Source organism: Sus scrofa, chromosome 6 (assembly GCF_000003025.6).
Source record: "Sus scrofa isolate TJ Tabasco breed Duroc chromosome 6, Sscrofa11.1, whole genome shotgun sequence".
NCBI classification, from domain to species: Eukaryota; Metazoa; Chordata; class Mammalia; order Artiodactyla; family Suidae; genus Sus; species Sus scrofa.
This window is the reverse complement of record NC_010448.4, coordinates 79429256-79444588: the sequence shown is the minus strand read 5'-3', so window position 1 is coordinate 79444588 and position 15333 is coordinate 79429256. Positions and strand designations below refer to the sequence as shown.

At 54.7% G+C, this 15333-nt stretch overlaps 1 protein-coding gene across 1 annotated transcript in view; it reads left to right on the top strand.

Annotated features, from left to right (window-relative positions):
• ECE1 (endothelin converting enzyme 1) overlaps positions 1 to 15333 on the top strand; it is a 57506-nt gene that overhangs the window by 21239 nt on the left and 20934 nt on the right. Inside the window, 6 exon segments of the mRNA XM_021097679.1 lie at positions 6407 to 6528; positions 8342 to 8488; positions 9851 to 9916; positions 11213 to 11282; positions 11285 to 11320; positions 11323 to 11402. Coding sequence (XP_020953338.1) covers positions 6407 to 6528; positions 8342 to 8488; positions 9851 to 9916; positions 11213 to 11282; positions 11285 to 11320; positions 11323 to 11402 — 521 coding nt within the window.

Genomic DNA, 15333 nt, shown 5'->3' with positions numbered 1-15333 from the left:
GAAACACAGAATCATTCCAGTAGCATTAAATTCATCCATGTCGGTGACTTGGTAGTTAAGCATCTCACCCTATGACATCTCTTCTATTTTTATTTTGATTTCTTTTTGCAGTATTTACTGTCTAAAGTAGCTTCATCTTCCTGTGCAATAAGAAATTCTGTGGACAAGAGCCGCTTTCTATCCAATATCACACCTGCAGTAGCAGGCTCTTCTTCGTGTCTGGGGGACACTTAGATGGTTTGATTGGTGACTTGATCGAAAGATAGGGGTGAGTGTCCAGGGCTTCCTAGGGGCAGCTGGACTGCTTCAGACCTACATCCAGGTTTCTGAGCCAACCCTCCAGAGAGGAAAGGGAGGCCAAGAGAGCTCTGGCCTCTGTTCTGGGCTCAGCCACTCACTGCTGTGACCTTGGACCAGTTACCCAGCCTCTTGCCTATAAATTGGCACCCACTGGTGGAAACGGCTGTGACAAGATACACACACACAGCCACACCCACGCACAGGGGAAGCAGTTCGTTTTCTCAGGGAAGCTTCAAAGCACCTGGGTCCAAATTCCAGCCTGCTGCCTATCAGCTCTGCGTCCCTGGGCGAGTTCCTGCATCTCCCTGGACTTTGTTTCCCTTCTCTGTGAGATGGAGGGACAGTAGCCACCCCAGAGGGTCAGCTTGGTGATGAAAAGACCTCAGCCCACAGCCTAACCAGCAGTAATCTCCAGCAAATAGGAAGGGTCTTGGAGTGATTTGTTCTCCTGCAGACAAAGGCGCCTCTTTATCAGATCCCCTCTCACCCTTCCCAGCTGGGGCTCCTGAGACCTGTGACTGAGCTGTGTCTGTGGTTTTATCTAAAACAAACACTGGTGCTGCCCTGGTGTGGAGCCGGGGCCTCATATACTCTGGTCCGTCTGCAGTACAGGGGGTCCGGGGTGCGTGTGCCCCAGAATTCCCGGGAACCCCCATCCCTGCAGCCGCCTAGTTGCCAGAGCGTTGGTTTCCTCCCCAGGCGTGAGGTGGGAAAGGCTGTTCCAATAAAAACTCCCAGAGGAAGCAGTGGGCCGATTAAATGGTATGCTGTCTTTCCTCTCTGGGACTTTGGGGAAGTGACTGAGGAAGTTTCTGGCATTCGGAGTCTCTGGAAGGAAGTACCCAGGCAGTTCAGAGTCCTATCATCCGTCCTGGGGCTGCCAGATTGTTCCCATCCTCCTGGGGACCTGGAAGTGCCACCAGCTCCAAAATCCCCGGGCTGGGTCCCAGAAGCCACCCTGTTGCCCGTTGATTCCTCCCAGCCTTGCCTGCTCCCTACTTCTGGGAACTTAATACAGGCGGGATTTGTTTGTTTGTTTGTTTGTTTAGGGCTGCACCTGCAGCCTATTGAAGTTCCCAGACTAGGGGTCAAATCGGAGCTACAGCTGCCAGCCTACCCCACAGCCACAGCAACGCAGGATCCGAGCCACATCTGCGACCTACACCACAGCTCACAGCAACACCAGGTGTCTAACCCACTGAGTGAGGCCAGGGATCGAACCCTCGTCCTCATGGATACTAGTCTGGTTGGTTACTGCTGGGCCACAACAGGAGCTTCAGGCAGGGGTGTCTTTAAGGAAACCAAGCTTCTCCTCAGGAGAAGACTGTGTGTGGCTGATTTCACTCTGAAACCAAGCCTCCTCCATCAGGCTGAAATGATCGCTGCCTTTCTCTGTGGAGCTCCAGACACCCCTTCATTCATTCACTCCAGTTACATCCTGTCACTGTCCACATGGCAGGGCTCGGTGCCTGGATCGTATAAGGAATAAACCTTCTTTCGTGGCACTTACATTCCTGCAGGGGAGACAGACCATAAACAAATAAATGAGTAAATAAATAACAGGAATTCCCACGGTGACGGAGCAGGCTAAGGATCCGGTATTGTCACCACGGTGGTATGGCTTTGATCCCTGGCCCGGCACAGTGGGTTAAGGATCTGGCGTTGCTAGGGCTGTGGCTTAGATTCGATCCCTGGCCAGGGAACTTCCATATGCCATGGGTGTGGGCAAAAAGAAGAGAAAAATTATATACCATGACTGAAGAATTAGGACTTGGAGGAAAAACAAATCAGGTAGGATGCAGGGCCAGGTAGAGAAGTCATTGCTGCCATGGCGATGAGGAAGGCTGGGCCTTTAGAGGAGGGAACATTTGAGCAGAACTTGAATTAAGAGAGAACAGACCACAGGGATGGGAGGGGAGGGGTGTGGCCTGCAAGAGGAACAGTGAGCACAGTGGCTCTGGGGTAGGAGTGTGGGAGCGAGAGGGAGGGAGCAGGAGACAGGCTGGAGCTGGCAGTGGAAAGAGGCAGGGCCCCATCACCCAGGGCAGTATTTCTCAACTCTTTTTTTTTGTCTTTTTGCTATTTCTTTGGGCTGCTCCCGCGGCATATGGAGGTTCCCAGGCTAGGGGTCGAATCGGAGCTGTACCACTGGCCTACGCTAGAGCCACAGCAACGCGGGATCCGAGCCGAGTCTGCAACTTACACCACAGCTCACGGCAACGCCGGATCGTCAACCCACTGAGCAAGGACAGGGACCGAACCCGCAACCTCATGGTTCCTAGTCGGATTCGTTAACCACTGCGCCACGACGGGAACTCCCTCAACTCTTTTTTATGACTGCCCCCTCCCTAAAATTTTCATACCACAGATAGACTTGTTTCTATAGTGTGTGTACATAAAAGAGTAAGGTGTCTCTGACATTCAGGAGCTAATTCTCTTCCCTCTTTAGGAGCGCTGTGGCCCCTGTTGAGGGTAGGTTATGGGGCCTTCTAGGCAATTTTAAGGAATTCGTATACTCCAGTGCCTTTTTGAACTAAAAGTATTCGAGACAACAGCTCTGTAAACTCCCCCCCAGGGTTCCGCTTGGATGTCTCAGAGACATCTCAAAGCGAAAGCGTCTGAACCTGAGCTGCCTTTTAAAGCGTCTGAACCTGAGCTGCCTTTTCCACACCCAGAAGCTGCCTTCCACCCCCAGCTCCGCATCTCAGCACCACCTTGCTCAGCAAACTTGGCAGAATCTTTGTTTTGCTAATATTCCCTCTGCTTCTCACCCCTCCTGTGCTGCCACCCTGACCCAAGCCCCTACCATCGCACACCTGGCCTGTTGCTGTGGCCTCCCACCTGGCCAGCTTCCCCCGGCTCTTGTCCCCCGAGGAGCCTGCCACATAGTGAGTGCCCTGTGAGTGAGGAGGAAGGACCGTGGGGAAGGGTGCTGTGGGTTGTCCCATGGGCTCCATGAGCCAGAGGGAGGTGGGTGGGGGCGTGGAGGAATGTTACCTGCCCCCCCAGGGCTCCTGCCCCAGCCAGTGTCACCATCACCGTGGGAAGACAGGGGGTTCTAACTCCTGGTGGGGCTCACACTCCCATCCCTTCCTGCCCCACCTACCTCATTTCCTGCTGGCAAGTCTCTGCCAGGCACCTGCCGCATCACCCTCTCAATCCCCAGATACAGCATCCTTCCTCGTCAGAAGCAGACCCTGGCTCTATTCTTTCAGCAGACGATGCTGAGGGTACTGTGTGTGGCTCCCGGCCGGTGCTGGAGGAGCAGGGGGCACTAGGACATGGACTGGAGGGCAAGGCAGCCCAAGCCCAGCCCCCAGCCCCATCTACTCCATGTTCATGGCATCCTTCATCCCCAGAGCTCAGGCCAGGATTTCCTGGGCCTCCCCCGCCATCCTCTCAAGGCCCCCAGACTTTCTCCTTAAGCAGTCACCCCACATGTGAGCAGGTGCCTTGCAATGACCGTTTGCTGTCCGGCTGGCCTGCCAGAGTCCGTGTTGCCCACTGCCTCCCCCACACCCAGCCCAGCAGCCACCAGGCCCTCGGAACTCAGTGAGCCTTTTGTGGAAGAGTGAATGGAGGTGACAGCCGGGGTGTGGAGGGAGGAGGGGGCGTTTGAACCCCCCAGTGAAGGAGAGAGGGAGGCCAGGCACCCCTCTCCCCAGCAGTCATTCGGGGCTGCGCACACGGTGGCGGCATCAGGGAAAGGAGGAGCTGGAACCTGCTGTAATGAGCGCAGCCAGGCTATTCCTCGGGAACCTTTCTTTGGGCTTCTTATCTCCGCGGCCTTGGGGCTGTGCAGGAGGGAGATGCCAGGCCCTTTCATGGGCCAGAGCACACAGAACGCGCCTCCCCCAGCGCTGGCTGGGCATTTCAGGGTCATGGCCAGAGCCAGATGTGAGCAGTAGGCTGCGGCTTCTGGGGCCTGGCAAGCAGTGACGATTCTTCCAGAGCCTAGCTGCTAGGGGGGGGTTGCCATAGCAACGAGGCCTCAGGAAGGCCCCCTTTGCTTTTCCTGATGTTCTGCTTCCTGAGTCTGAGATGCTGGGCACAGTCCAGCCCTCTCCACGTCTGCGCTCCCCTTCCAGTAGGGCCTGGGGGGACACGCAGGTAGTTTCCAGGGCTCAGCAGGTCCCCCGGGATCTCCAGGGCTGTGTGTACCCTCTGCAGGCCCCTGGATCTGTGCCTCCATATCTCCCTTCAGACTAGCCCCAGGCTGGTCCCATCCCCTGTTCAGGGCTGTCGCCCTGACTCCAGCAAAATCAGGGCCGATGCTCTCTGATCAGTGAAAATCATGTCGCTGTTTATGCTAAGAACTGGGGGGCAGGGGAGCCCTGGGGACAAGGGCTGGGGAAGCTGATTAGACTGGTCAGGAAATGACTCTTGCCTCTGGAACAGGCTACGCCAAACAGATTTCTTTTCTCCGAAGGGCATGCCCTGCGCCAGACTTTTCTCCGAACGTCACACCCTGCGCCAAACATTTCTTTTCTCCGAAGGGCATGGCCCTTTCACGCTGCCTTGCTTTTCTCACGCTGTCCAGCACCCCCCAGACCCAGTGCCCTTCCCCTCTGTTTCTACCTGGTGAGTAACTTTTCATCTCTCAGCAGCAGCTCAGATAGTAGAACCCTCTGGAGACACACACCCCCTCGGCCCCTCCCCACCCCACCAAAGGGTGTGATTTTCTCTGGGCGTCAGAACCAGAACCATTTGCATTAAGCCCAGGACTACGCTGTCTTGAGGTCCTGTCTTTGTATGCCTGTGTCACTGTTAGACCATGAGCTCCCTGGGGGCAGGAGCGGCTCTTTTTCATGTCTGTAAAACTTCGTCCCCAAGCCAGCGCCTGGCAGCCAGTGGGTGCTCAATGGTGGGGCTTTTCATAAATGAACCTCTCAGGAGAAGCTTTCTAGGCAAGATGGCCTCAGAGAGGCCTTGAAGGCCGAGTGGGTTTGACAGCATCCTGTGCAGAAGGCCAGGGTGAGCTTTCTCTTTGTGGGTTTACTTGTTCGATGTTTGTGTCCTCACCCAGGAAAGGAAGCTCCCTGGGGACAGGGACATTGTCTTTTTTGTTCTCCAAAGCTTGCACAGAGCCTAGCACAGAGTAAGCAACCAGCACGTGCTTAGTGAGTGAGCGGATCAAGTTCCGCCAGTAAGTCTTCCTGGAGGAGGCGGGGTTTGCCGGAGCCTTTGAAGAAGCAAAGGAAGGCGTTTTGGGGTCCAGGAGGCATGAGTGTGAGATGAGGGAACGTGGCCAGAGCAGTGAGGTATTCCCCAGGGAGGGAGCAAGGTGGACAGAGGGAATGGGGGCATGGGGGACCACGGTGGGGTCTGGGCAGAGCTCTGAGATGAAGGCTTAGGCACAGGAGCCCTGGCCCATGGCAGATCCTTCGTGTCCTGGACAGCAGGAAGCAGTCACCTTTGCTGTGTGTGGACGGGCTCCTGCCCCTGCTTGTGCATATACAGCAGGTGGCATCCAGGCCAGGGCCCCAAGGACAAGAAGGGACAGAGGCTCCCAGTGTCCTGGGGTAAGGAATTGAGATGCTGCTTGTGGGGGATGGGACGGGACATGGCAAATGGCCTCTAAGTCCGTTCTGAATCTGATGAACTTGCCTGGCCCCTCGGAGGAAGAAGCGGAAACACAAGTCATAACGAATGAGGCCTTCAAAGTCTCCGTCCAAGTCCAGTCCTTATCACAAGAAAGGTCATTGGGATCTGAAAACCAAGACAGGTCTCTGTCCCGTGCACCAGGCAGGGGTGTTTGGGCCACGCGCTGGCCAGTAGAGGAAACAGACTGTCCTCCTGCCAGGTGGCCCTTGCTGCCAGTCCGGGGACACATCTGGGAGCCCGTCCAGCAGAAGGGGGGGAACACGATCTCCTCTCTTTACTTACAGTCAGTTCAGCTAAAGCAAGGGCCCCTCCACTTCACTCCGTCTGCTTATGGGCGGTCACATCCCCGCTGTGACCATGTTCCCCACCTGCGCTGACAGGCCCAAGTCCAAGTTCTTGTCACAGCTGAGAACACCGAGGTTCCCAGAGAGACTCCCCAACCGAGGGCTACCCAACATGCACATGGCGGCATGTTGCAAACTGCTGTCCCTTGTCCTTCCAGAAAACTCCACAGCCAGTGTGAGCGAGGCAGAAAGGAAGGCCCAGGTATACTACCGTGCGTGTATGAACGAAACCAGGATTGAGGAGCTCAAAGCCAAACCCCTGATGGAGCTGATTGAGAAGGTGAACCCCCTGGGGTGTCCCCCTGCCCTCATCTTCCCCTGCCCCTCCCCATCTCCCCCCGCCCCTCCCCCATCTCCCCCTGCCCCCATCTCCTCCTGTCTCTTCCCCCTGCCCTCTTTCTCCCCCTGTCCCCTGTCCCCCATCTCTTCCTGCCCCTGCCACCTGCCTGTCCCCCTGGCTTCCACCCCAGTTCTTAGCTACCACCGGGGCCTGGCCACCTCACACCTCCAGCCACCTCACTCAGCTGGATCATAGAGTCTGTCTGCTGACATGTGTCAGGCTGTCTGAGTGATTGTGTGTGTGTATTTGCAATGCACATGCACATATGCTCACATATCTCTGTGTAAGTGGGAAGGTTTGTGTGTATTTGCGAGATGTCTGCCTGGGCGTCTGTGAGTGGGACAGGGCCCATATTTACAGGGAAAACATTTTTCTGTGTTGCTACTTCCGTTTCCTCAGAGGGCATGTTTGTGTGTCAGAGGTCAGAAAGGGTCTGTTCTGGAAGGACCAATAGCCTGGGACCAGAAGCAGAGCCCTCCCTGTGAGGAGGGCCACTGGCTCAGGGCCCCCCCAGCCCCCGGAGCAGATTGCATCCCCCTGAGCACCTTCCGACAGGATGGACTCCAGCAGGGGGCCGCCCCAGGCTGGCCAGGCTGCCAGAAGGAACGGTTTTCAGGGGGGCCTTCTACTCCCTCTAGGCCCAACCCGTGGGTCAGCTCAGGAGAGGCCTTGCGACAGGGTGTGGAGCGGTGGACCCTGGGGACTGGACAGTCCCTCCCCTCTGGCACAGGTCCCACGGGCTAGCACTTAGCCAACCAGGACGACTGAGGAGATGACAGAAGTCCCAGCTCTGAGAGAAACTCAAGTAGACCTTAACTCATCAACCTTTGAAAAAATATGGACCCTTTCTTTTGCAGGCACAATTGAATTACTGCCTTAATAGGAATTACATTCAGGGAGTTCCCATTGTGGCTCAGCAGTTGAAAACCCAACTAGTATCCATGAGGATGCAGGTTCAATTCCCTGGCCTTGCTCAGTGGGTCAAGGCTCCTGTGTTGCCATGAGCTGTGGTGTAGGTCACAGACGTAGCTCAGACCTGGCGTTGCTGTGGCTGTGGTGCAGGCCAACAGCTACAGCTCGGATTAGACCCCTAGCCTGGGAACTTCCCTATGCCGCGGGCATGGCCATAAAACAATAAATAAATAATTTTTTTCAAAGGCATTTCATTCACATAGTTGAGTATTTAAAAGTGAACGGAGTAGGAATTCCTGTTGTGGCTCAGCAGTAACAAACCCAGCTAGTATCTATGTGGACACAGGTTCGATCTGGCCTCAGTCGGTGGGTTAAAGATCTGGCATTGCCACGAGCAGTGGTGTAGGTCACTGACGCAGCTCAGATCTGGTGTTGCTGTGGCTGTGGTGTAGGCCGGCAGCTGCAGCTCCAATTTGACCCCTAGCCTGGGAACCTCCATATGCCGCAGGTGCAGCCCTAAAAAGACCAAAAAAAGTGACCAGAGTACAGGGAATGTCTCCTTCCCATCCCCATTCCCGTCCCCAGCCACCTAGGGAGCAGCCATCCTGTGTGTTCATGGCCCGCACGTCCAGGCTATGTCTTTGCTTCACCGGGGTCTCCAGCTCGCTGGTCAGAAACCCCTAAGGAAGACAGACGGTCCCTTTCATTTGCCCCTGAGGCTCAGAGAGGTCAGAGGACTACCAGGGGTCACAGAGCAAGTCAGCCGCAGCATCAGAATCCCCACCCGGGTCTCCCACTGCCTCATTCATCCCCTCTCCATTCCCTCTCTCTCTCCCCGCAGCTCGGGGGCTGGAACATCACAGGGCCCTGGGACAAGGACAACTTCCAGGACACCCTGCAGGTGGTCACGTCCCACTACCGCACCTCGCCCTTCTTCTCCGTCTACGTCAGCGCCGACTCCAAGAACTCCAACAGCAACGTGATCCAAGTAAGGGGCCCGGAGGCTGGGATGAGGATGGGCTCCACCTCGGGGCCTGTTTTGCGTTCGGCAAGCAACAGGGTCGGGGCAGACCTGCCCTGGGCGGCGGGCGTCTAGTTTCTGAACCTCCATTATTTCTGGAGGCGCCCAGCGATGAGATTTTTGCAGGAAGAAGTTGTGAAAGGGGAGGCTTGCCTTCTCTGGGCACATGGGGGTCACTGCAGCACAGTGAATCTTTAGGGGTGCTGATGAGTCACTGTGGGCCCCAGGAGGGATGTCAACTCCCAGACACAGCTGGGATCACCTCCTGGCCTCCCCACCTTGGTCTCCGGCCTTGGCATTTGAGCCTATCTCTTCCTGCCAGAGCCTGCCCCAGGCCGACCGCAGCACACCCAGGGAGCCCCAGCCTTGGTGTGCCCACCCTCAGATGCAGAAGCGAGAAACCCAGGCTGGGGGTCCTGAAGACTGAGTTCCCATCCACCTCTGCCACTCGCTCACTGTGTGACCCTAGGCAAGTGCCTCAACCTCTCTGAGTGGCCATTTCCATATCAACCAAATGAACTCTAATAACATGTGTTCTGGGTGTGTCAAGGTGTGGCCCTCTGACAGTAGCTCTCAGGCATGGACCCTCACTGCCGGCCCAGCACTCAGCCGGCTCCTCCCTGACACTCTTTCCTGCAGTCATCAGTCCGGTGCTGAGGGTTAGACAGTTCCCTTATTTTCCAGATAAAGAACCCGAGGGGTGTTCCCATTGAGGCTCAGTGGTTAACAAACCCGACTAGGATCCATGAGGATGCAGATTCTAGCCCCGCTCATTGGGTTAAGGATCCGGCATTGCCATGAGCTGTGGTGTAGTTTGCAGATGTGGCTTGGATCCCAAGTTGCTGTGGCTGTGGCATAGCCCGGCGGCTGTAGCTCCAATTGGACCCCTAGCCTGGGAACTTCCATATGCTACAGCTACAGGTGTGGCCCTAAAAAAAAGAAAAACTCAAGGATCAGAAAGGTTCAGTAGCTTGACCAAGGTGACCCAGCTGTGAGTGGCTCTGAACCGCTCACCATCTTGGGACGTGTTTAATGAAGTACAGGTGCTCTGCCGAGCCTACGAGGAGTTTAAAGACAAGGATGGCTCTGTCTGGCCCTTTGGAAGGGCCCCGAATCCCTGTGGCTGACCACGTGGGTGGGAAGGAATGCAGTCCCTCGCTGGGGGCACGGCCCAGGAGTGGCCTCAGCTTCCAGCTTGTGCTCCTCCTGCTGGGGTCCAAGCTGGTCCTCTGTTGCCATGTACCTGCCATCCCCGGGGTGGGCGGAGGCCATGCAGTGTGGGTGCACAGGTGCAACACGAGATCCCCTCCCTTCTGCCCTTCTCTCCAGGTGGACCAGTCTGGCCTGGGCTTACCCTCGAGGGACTATTACCTGAACAAGACCGAAAATGAGAAGGTGGGTGTGTCTCTTCAGAGAGAGGGGCTCCCACCCAGCCCACCTGTCTCCATGGTTTGTCCCCTTCGGTGTCCCCTCAGTGTCCACACCTATGCAAGTCTTTAAAACTAGAGGAGCATAGAGGTGTCACTTTCCTGGCAGTCCCTGCAGGGGTGTCATTTGGCCCCGTTGCAGAGTGAGGCGGTGATAAGGGGAGCCGCCTGATATACACGTCACCTCTGGCCTTCGCCAAAACCCAGCAGATACCGAACGGCTCTGAACTTCATTTGTGTCATCTATCACATCGGTATTGTTTTTACCTGGCCTGTTACCAAGGAAGGAATAGGCGTAGAGATACTCTGTCACCTGCTCAAGGGGCACACAGCCGGTGGCCAGAGGTGAGGCTGAGATTCTCATCCAGATCCGATCTGCTAACTCCGAAGCCCACACCGTTCTCTCCCCCGACTGCCTCTCATGATGTCCCAGGGAGACCTGGCCTGAGGTCTGTCATCTGTCCATTCACGATTCCACCCACTTGTACTGAGCATCCACCCACTTGTATTGAGCCAGTGGCTACTAAGAGCCTGGGGCGGGGGAGATAGTGGTGAATGAGACCCTGGTCCTGCCCCACGGGGCTTCGGGCCTAGGAGGGGAGGCAGATGGTAAATCACCAACCACCAGATTAGAGACATGATGACAAATTGTGATAAGGGGAGGGTGAGCTGAGAAAGCAACCTGGGGACCTCGGTCAGATCTGGGGGCCCAGCAGAGCAGGGTGCTTCAGAAGAAGTGTCTTCCAAGAACTGAGAGATGGCGCCATCGCTGGCTTTCCCGTGACTTGGGTCCAGCAGGGAGTGTGGACCGGGACAGCGTGGGACCCTGTGTGGGCTTTATCCTGAGTGCACGGGAGCCAGTGCAGAGGTGGCTTTTTTTTTTATTATTGAAGTATAGCTGATTTACAATGTTGTGTCAATTTCTGCTGTACAGCAAAGTGACCCAGACATACATATATATACATTCTTTTCCTTATATTATCTTCCATCATGTTCTATCCCAAGAGATTGGATATAGTTCCCTGTGCTACACTGCAGGACCTCATGGCTTATCCATTCTAAATGGAATAGTTTTCATCTACTAACCCCAAACTCCCAGTCCATCCCGCTCCCTCCCCCGTCCCCAAAATCATTCTTGCAGCTGGTTTCCAGCGGGTTTCCTGAGTAAAACACCCAGCCCCCTCGCTCCCTGCCTGCTCTGCCCACCTTGTCCAGCGGGCAGAGGGCAGCAGGTGCTGACGGATGGGGGTGCTGGATCCCCCAGGTGCTGACGGGATACCTGAACTACATGGTCCAGCTGGGGAAGCTACTGGGCGGCGGGGATGAGGACACCATCCGCCCCAGATGCAGCAGATCCTGGACTTTGAGACGGCGCTGCTAACATTACCATCCCCCAGGAGAAGCGCCGGGACGAGGAGCTCATCTACCACAAAGTGACGGCAGCCGAGCTGCAGGTAACCGAACTCTGGCTGACGTGGGGCTGGGGCAGCCGCAGAAGCCAGGACGTAGGGCACTGGGCTGGGGTGTTTAACCCACTTCACCAGCCCCTCAGAACAACCCCATGAAGCAGGGGTGGTTGTTATTCCCGATTCACAGATGGAACTGAGGCTCCGAGAGGTAGAGATGCCTGCTGAAGGCCACACAGCCAGTGGCTCCAAAGCTGGTCTCTTGCCCTGTGCCAGGCTGCTTTCCTTTTTTTTTTTTTTTTTTTTCTTTTTATTATAGTTGCTTTTCTGAAACGGCCTTACCTGGGGAGACTCCGTGGTCATGATAATAATAATAATGGCTCAGATTGTGCCTTTCTTTCTTTCTCATTTGGATTGGGCATTTCTAATCTCTTGAGCTTAAGTGCATCAATGTACAGCAAAGAAATGTGAGGGGACGGTTCTGATGTCACCTCCTTTTTCCAGGCTGAGAGGTTAGGTGATGTGCTCAAGGCTGCCAGGCTCCTAAGTGGCAAGGAGCTGGGCCCTGGACTCATTGAAGCTGTGCTCTTGACCAACACCCCCGGCCACCTCCTGAAGCTGTACTGGGGTTGAGGTCAGAACTGCGATGCTCTCTGTAGGGGGCGTACCCCATCTGAGAAGCCCTGGCCCCTCTGTGGATCAGCCCATACCAAAGGCTGCCCCCTAGTGGCTGCTTGGACTTGCAGGTAGTGAGTGATTGCCTGCCGGTCCTTCTTTCTAGTCCATGGCATGTTAGTGTCCAGCCTTCCCCCACGCCCTGGGGCCACAGAAGAATCAGCAGAGTGGCTTTTGTCAATCTTCCTGTTTCCTGCCATTGCCCAAGAACACTTGGTTAGGCCCTGCTCCCCTCCTGGGAAGGAGGTCCAGGCCACTTGTGTTGAGGCTGCACAAAAATGTCCCCCTTCTTTTCCTCTGCCCAGCCAAGTCCTGCCAGTCTGTTAGAGTTTGGCTCATTTCTTCTCCTTTCGGAAAAATACCTTGGCCTCTACCCCTTTTTCTCTCTCCATCCCTCCCTGCCTCTGATAAGTGTCTGGGGAGCCTTGCTCATGATATGCTTCCAGGGAGTGAGGGACACCCCCAAGAAAACAACCTCAATCTCATCGCCAAGTGCTCTGGGTCAAAGAAGCAGGGCAGTCGGGCCAGGGGCAGGGCCAAGACAGGGAGGGTGAGTCTAACTGCTGGGTGAGCAGGAGCCAGGCTGATCGGGCATCCCAGCCGGAGGTGCAGCCCACACAAAGGCTGGGGATGAGAGCAGCAGAGCCTGGCCTCCTCCTGGGTGCCAGCTGCCTTTTAGGTCCCCGGAGAAGCTGGCATCAGGGGAGCGGTGCGGAGTGGGTTATTATGGAGATCACAGCCTGTGCTGGGCACCATCTGGCACTATTTTTCCGCTCTGAGGCCAGGTGGTCGAGCAAGATGCCGCATGATGTGGTTTGCTCCAACTGCCCACTCTCAACCCAAAGGGGCTCCAGCAGTCCCTCTCCCCCCTTCAATGGCCCTGATGCTAACTGACAGCCCAAGAGGGGCCAGGAAAGCATAATAGCCCTGGGCACATCTGCCCCAGCATGGCTCCCGGGCTATGCCCGCAGATGTCCTCTCCCCATGGCTTTTGCTCTCTTCTTCCAAGCAAGAAGGGAAAGGCTTACCCTCCCTCTCAGCTGCCAGGATGGGGAGGATTTTAGCAGGGGCAGCAGCCTAGAGTGGTGTGAGTCCTGCGCTTGGAGTCAGAAGACTGCTCCAGCCCCACCACGAGCCTTGGGCAAGTCACATAAACGCCTTTTTGAACCCTGGTTTCCTTCCTTGTAAAATGGGCTTTGCTCGCTCATTTGCACCTGCTCCATTCCAGAATGCGGAGACAAACGGGGGGGCAGCTCCTGCCCTCTTAAACGGTGGTGGTTCTTCCCTTTAAGTCACAGAATTCCTTCAGAACAGGTTGAAAACTGCCTCCCAGAAGAAATGGACTAAGTATATATTTAAAAAAAAAATCTAGGAGTTCCCATTGTGGCTCAGTGGTAACGAACCCAACCAGAATCCATGAGGACGCAGGTTTGATCCCTGGCCTCGCTCAGTGGGTTAAGGATCCGGTGTTGCCATGAGCTGTGGCGTAGGCCGGCAGCTATAGCTCCAATTCGACCCCTATCTTGGAACCTCCATATGTCGAGGGTGCGGCCCTAAAACGACAAAAAAAAAAAAAAAAAAAGTTGGTTGGGAATGAGCCCCATCCTCTGCTCTAAATTCTCTGGCTGAGATAAAGCCTGCTAGCATCCTTTTCCCTCTCCCACTTGGCAAGCCTACTTGACTGGGTGGTTGGTGACCAGCAGTACCCTTTGGCTGTGGGTGTGGAAAATAGAGCTCATCTGTGTGCCCCAGAGGCTTTGAGTCATAAGTGGAATGGCCTGGTTGGTTAAAACAGCTGTTTCCATGGAGATGGACACAGGCACCGGGCTTTAAGTGTTGCCTAAAGCAGTAAAGATTGAAAATGTGAAAATCCGGGTATTCAACACACACCTTATTTTAGAGCTGTGGGAATTGACCTGCACAAAACACCTGTTCTCCCCAAAGGAATAAGTTTGTGTTAAGTACATTGCCTATATCTGTACCCGATCAGAAAGTTCCAGGCGCCTGTAGTTTATGAAACTCTTGTTAATTACATAAACAGCAGCATTTTGTAAACAGGCTGATTTTCCCTGGGGTCTCTGCCAGCAGGTCAAGGGGCTATAAGTGTTGAGCCCTATTTGACCATCTCACCCGGACACCTGCAAGTTCTATGACCGCAGAAATTTGCAGGGGAGCCCCAGAGGGTACCTGCTTAAGGGGCTCCTGCCAGGAAGAGAGGGCAGAATGGACAAGTCGCGGAAAAAAGGAACTCGCTTTATTGAGTAAACAGTCCTGAGAGGCACAGAGCTGCCAGCCTTGGCAGGATTGTTGTCGCCACTCTGGAGAAGGGCTGCGAAGTGACTGGAGGTCTCAGAGCTGGTTCATGGTAGGGACCCCAATCTAGGTCTTACTCCAAGACAGGGCTTTTCCCAGTTCATGTTGCTGCCCAGATGGCAGGGATGTGCTGGGGCCCCTGGGCACAGCCCCTGCAACCCTGTGGGTAGCTTGCAGTAGGTCACAGGGGGAATACACATCATCAGGCCATCACTGAGAGCTGGGCGTTAAAGGTTTACGAGCGCCCCACTGCCTGCAGGACCTGCCCTCCTCTGTCTTTTGAGTCCTTGTTCCCCAGCAACTGAGCTGCCCTTTAGAACCAGAGAGACTGTCAAATGGAAGGTTTTTATGGCTGCCTCTGTCACTGGGCGCGCTATTAATATTTGCCAGCAGGTTGTGGATTCATCAGTGTAACAGATTGGTTTTACCTCCTTAATTGACCTTCCCAAGTAGATACCATTTCTAGAGTATCTCTTGCCTCTTTGGCTTGCATTTTGCCCTTTTTCAAGGGTACAAAGAACAGAATTTGGAATCAGGCCTGGAACCATTCTTGGGAGACTGTGAGCAATGATTATAATCGCTGAGCAATGATGAGCATCGCTAACATCCATTGCCTGCCTACTAAATGCCAGATACCATTGACCTCACAGGCATTTTTGCCATAACACAGTATATGTAGTCCTGAAAAACCTTGCATCCTGTAATACAGAACAAAAAAATATATATAACTAAAAATAACAGGACATATGAGAAAAATAGGACTAGAACAGACCATTCAAAAGTTGTCCAAGTTCGCTTGAGGACATTATGCAAATCCAAATAAGCCAGTCACACAAGGACAGATATTGGTTGGTTCCATTTCTGTGAGGTAGCTAGATATTCACAGACAAAAAATAGCATGGTGGTTGTCTATTGTCTGGGGCTGAGGGAGAGGGTGGGGGAGCTATTGCTTAATAGATTCAGTTTTGTGAGATGCAATCTGTGTGTGGAT